Source organism: Mesitornis unicolor, unplaced genomic scaffold (genome assembly GCF_000695765.1).
Source record: "Mesitornis unicolor isolate BGI_N332 unplaced genomic scaffold, ASM69576v1 scaffold48853, whole genome shotgun sequence".
Lineage (NCBI taxonomy): Eukaryota > Metazoa > Chordata > Aves > Mesitornithiformes > Mesitornithidae > Mesitornis > Mesitornis unicolor.
Window position 1 is genome coordinate 372 of NW_010174906.1, and position 3,746 is coordinate 4,117.

General features: G+C 43.9%; 1 protein-coding gene across 1 annotated transcript in view; it reads left to right on the top strand.

Annotated features, from left to right (window-relative positions):
- Positions 1 to 1,666, top strand: part of HOXA10 (homeobox A10) — a gene marked incomplete at its 5' end in the record, with an annotated part of 2,034 nt that extends 368 nt beyond the window's left edge. Inside the window, one exon of the mRNA XM_010181191.1 lies at positions 1,392 to 1,666. Within this exon, the coding sequence (XP_010179493.1) occupies positions 1,392 to 1,666 (275 nt within the window). The remainder of the gene's footprint in view (positions 1 to 1,391) is intronic.
- Positions 1,667 to 3,746: the final 2,080 nt, after the last annotated feature.

The window sequence follows — 3,746 nt, forward strand, 5'->3', positions numbered from 1 at the left end:
AAAAGAAAAAGAAAAAAAAAAGGAAAAAAAGCTGTTGAGTATCATAGTGGCATCGTGATGCGAAAAGAGGATCCCAGCAGCCCCGCGGGACTGCCAAGAAGCGCTGCTCAGAATGACCTTCTGAACTTTGTAATATTCGGGCATGGGGTTGCCGTAAAAATTAATGTCCATCCTATAGTTTAAAACCCTTAAAGCCTCTGCTCTGGGCAACTTCAGCCTGCATGCTGCTTAAACATACAGAAAACAGGATCAATCTTTCCCCTGTGATGTGAAGGAGCCTACCAGATAACAGAGATGTTTGTAAAGCATCCAAAATAAGCAATAGGCAGTGTCAATAAATAAACCTATTAACGCGGTAAGTTATATTTTACGATCCAGAATGCTTTACGGAATAACAGCCGCGCTGAAGTGTGCCATCTATGAACTGCTATCAAATTAGACTGATGAATGCACCGCGAATATCCTTCAGCGTCTACACTACATAACAGGGTTGTTATTTATTAATTAGTTTATTTATTTCCCTTTCGGGTCCCCATAGTAAACAAAAAAAAAACAACAACTCCCCTTCTCTGGGCGGCAGACTTTTCGGGTACTTATCTCCGGCCGCATTTCAGGCGCCCCGTTACTCCTTCAGGCGCCTCGTTGGAAAATAATAAGATCAAAACAAAAAAATAAAACGGAAAACTACTAGAGAGCCAAACCCAAAACCACGAAACACTCCGAGCCATCGAGGAATCGGTGTTACTTCTTTACCAGCCTGTTCCACTGATAGGAGTAAACACCCTTAAAACGGAGGTGTTCCCCCACCCCCCCCGAAATGGTTGGGAAAGAGAGGGCCGGGACAAGGCTTCGCGGGAAGGCAGGAACTGGAGGTGGGAGGCTCCGGCTCCAAACTCACCTTGTTTTCTGCCTCCAGAGCACACTTACGAAGTTCAGATCCACGGGCTTTGGATTTTGGGGTTTGTTTTGTTTGGTTTTGTTGTTTGCTTTTTTTCTGGGGGGGGGGAGGTTGAAACAGGTGCCTGGTGGTGGTAAATAAGACCCCAAGCCATTCACCAAGACGCCCTCCAGTAACACTGGGTTCGAAGCGGCCGAGAGGGAGCGGCTGAAAGCCTGTTCTGGAGGGCAGGAGATGAACTGCCCGGCTGGGCATGCTGCCCCGTCAGAGCCTGCCCCGGAGCCTTTTAAGCAGAGGATTCTCCTGCTCCAGGGCCTTTAGGAAACCACTTTGAAGCCCTCAGTTCCCACAAGGACACCCCAGATTTCAACTCCCCGCAGCTGGAGGAGCAAGCCCCCCGCACACACAGATGCTCCTTCCACCCTTCCCACACCACCCAGCTCTTTGCTTCCTACCCATTGGTAACGTCCCTTTTTTACTTTCTCAAAACTAGGCAATTCAAAAGGAGAAAATGCAGCAAACTGGCTCACGGCAAAAAGTGGCAGAAAGAAACGGTGCCCCTATACCAAGCATCAAACTCTCGAGCTGGAAAAGGAGTTTCTGTTCAATATGTACCTGACTCGTGAGCGTCGCCTAGAGATCAGCCGCACAGTCCACCTCACAGACAGACAAGTTAAAATCTGGTTTCAGAACCGCAGAATGAAACTGAAGAAAATGAACAGAGAGAATAGGATTCGGGAGCTCACAGCCAACTTTAATTTCTCTTGATGAACCTATAAACACAACTTTATGGTTTAAAGAGCCAGTATCATTTTCCTAGGCTGTAGTCATCCACACCTGTATGCATTAACGATTTTTAGACGTTCTCAATATGTTCTTAACCTCTTAAGAGCTACATTGGGGTGGGTGGAGGGACGGACTACGCTAATGTACAAAATGCCGTGCGTGAACCTCCTCGCCTTCTTCAGCTTTCCCCGGGGCTGATTTATTCCTTTAAACTTTGAAACACAGAAATACCGTTTCACAGGCTGCAAATATCTTTTCCCTCATATCTCTCCCTGAAAAGTAAACAAGTTCCGTTAAAGGCGCATTCTTTTAAATTATAAGCGGTGTAGCTTGGGCTGTACGTAGCTGCAGAATGAAGAACTTAAGCCTTTCCATATTTCTCTATATTGGGAGCTTTCCTTCCCTCTGTTTTGCTTTTCTCCCCCATCCCCCCCTTTTTCCTTCGAAAAAGCAGGACTTAAAATAATGAAATGCAAGCATCCTTTAAAAGGTCTGAATGGGAACGGGTGTTAAGAACGTTTCTATTTTACTTTACCTTAAGAGTTAATATTACAGCTTTAAAATTGGCCAGGAAAATGAAATATATTCTCTTTAAAGGTATAAAACTGTTCGTGTTGCTCATGGAATAAATTATGACACTTACCTCTGAATTTCTCTTGCTCTTTCTGGTTGTAGATATTTACTCAGTGTAGCTTTGCTTAAATATGTGGAATTAGGTTTGGTTTTTTTTTTGTCTATAAATAACGTTACCGTTGGTAACGCGTGACAAGCACACAGAAATTACCCCACAAGAAGAACGTAGTCACTTTTTCCTTACTAATTTCACTGAGAAGTATATATCCTGAACATCAGAAGGACTTCCTGAGCCAGAGTCTGAGATTGTGAGGGAGAATATGTTCGTCTTCCTTTATACTGTGAAGTTACATGCATTGAGGGGTCAAACAGATAGGTGAAAAATTAAAAAAAAAAAAAGAGAAAAAAAAGAAAGAAGGGGAAAGGTATAAATACAGATATGTATAAATATCTATTATTATTAAGATGCCGATACTGTTTTAAGCAAATGCATTCTATCGTTATTATAAATGTTAGTTCTAGCTATATCTAGTTCTTACCTTAAATCGGAATAAATTAATATTGTAATGCTGCTGTGCGTGAAAAAGACGATGTTTATGTTCTCTAGAAGAATAAAAAACCGTGGAATGACTCCTTTTAATTTTACCTCTTTTTGTGACTGTTTATCCTCAGGTTCTACTTTATGTCGTCGAGAACTTTTACAACAGGAATAGTTGCCTAAACCCCCTGCAATTACTTTAGGAATCTATTTAAATATTACCTAGACGGTCGTAATTTGTCTGGGCCATATAGCGATGGTGCTCTAAGGTTTGTCGGCTTTTGTTCAGTTTTATGACTTGCTAGTATATCTGGATTGTTGCTGTCTTGAACGAGTGGTTTCAGTTGACTGAGGAGCTGCATAGACTGAGGAAGCAAATTACTATTTCTTGAGGGTAGGGATACGGTTTTGTTGGTTTTGGTTTTTTTTTTTAATCAAACACCTACAAGTACGCGGAGATCTTTAACTCCAGAGGACGGTGACAAAAATTCTATCCTTATCTCAGGGCTGAGAAGAAATCGTAAAGGTGAGCGCATGGGGAGGGAGGGGAGGACATCAGTCTCGCCTCCCTGCCAGCGGGCCCCTCTAGACAAGGCTGTTCCCTACCTGGCTGCATGTGGAAGAGCTCATTTCACCCACGCTACTTCTCTGCATCCTCTCTTCCTTGCTGCATGTTGAGCTAACAGTCTTGCACAAAGGGAAGGCAAAAGGAAGACTGGGAGATGAACGACAGCTCATGCTGCCTTTCAGGGTATGTGTGTGCCGGGAGGAGGGGGGACAGACTTTGAACCCGGGCTTTCTGGGAGCCGTTAGCTTCTCGTGATGTAACATTGTCGTGCACGGCCTTTTTCTTCCCGATCGCATCTGCATGGAGAGACGAAAGCTGCCCGTGGGGGGGGATGTGGGGGGGTGGGTGTTATTATATTTCTCGCTTGTTTTCGTTAACCCACC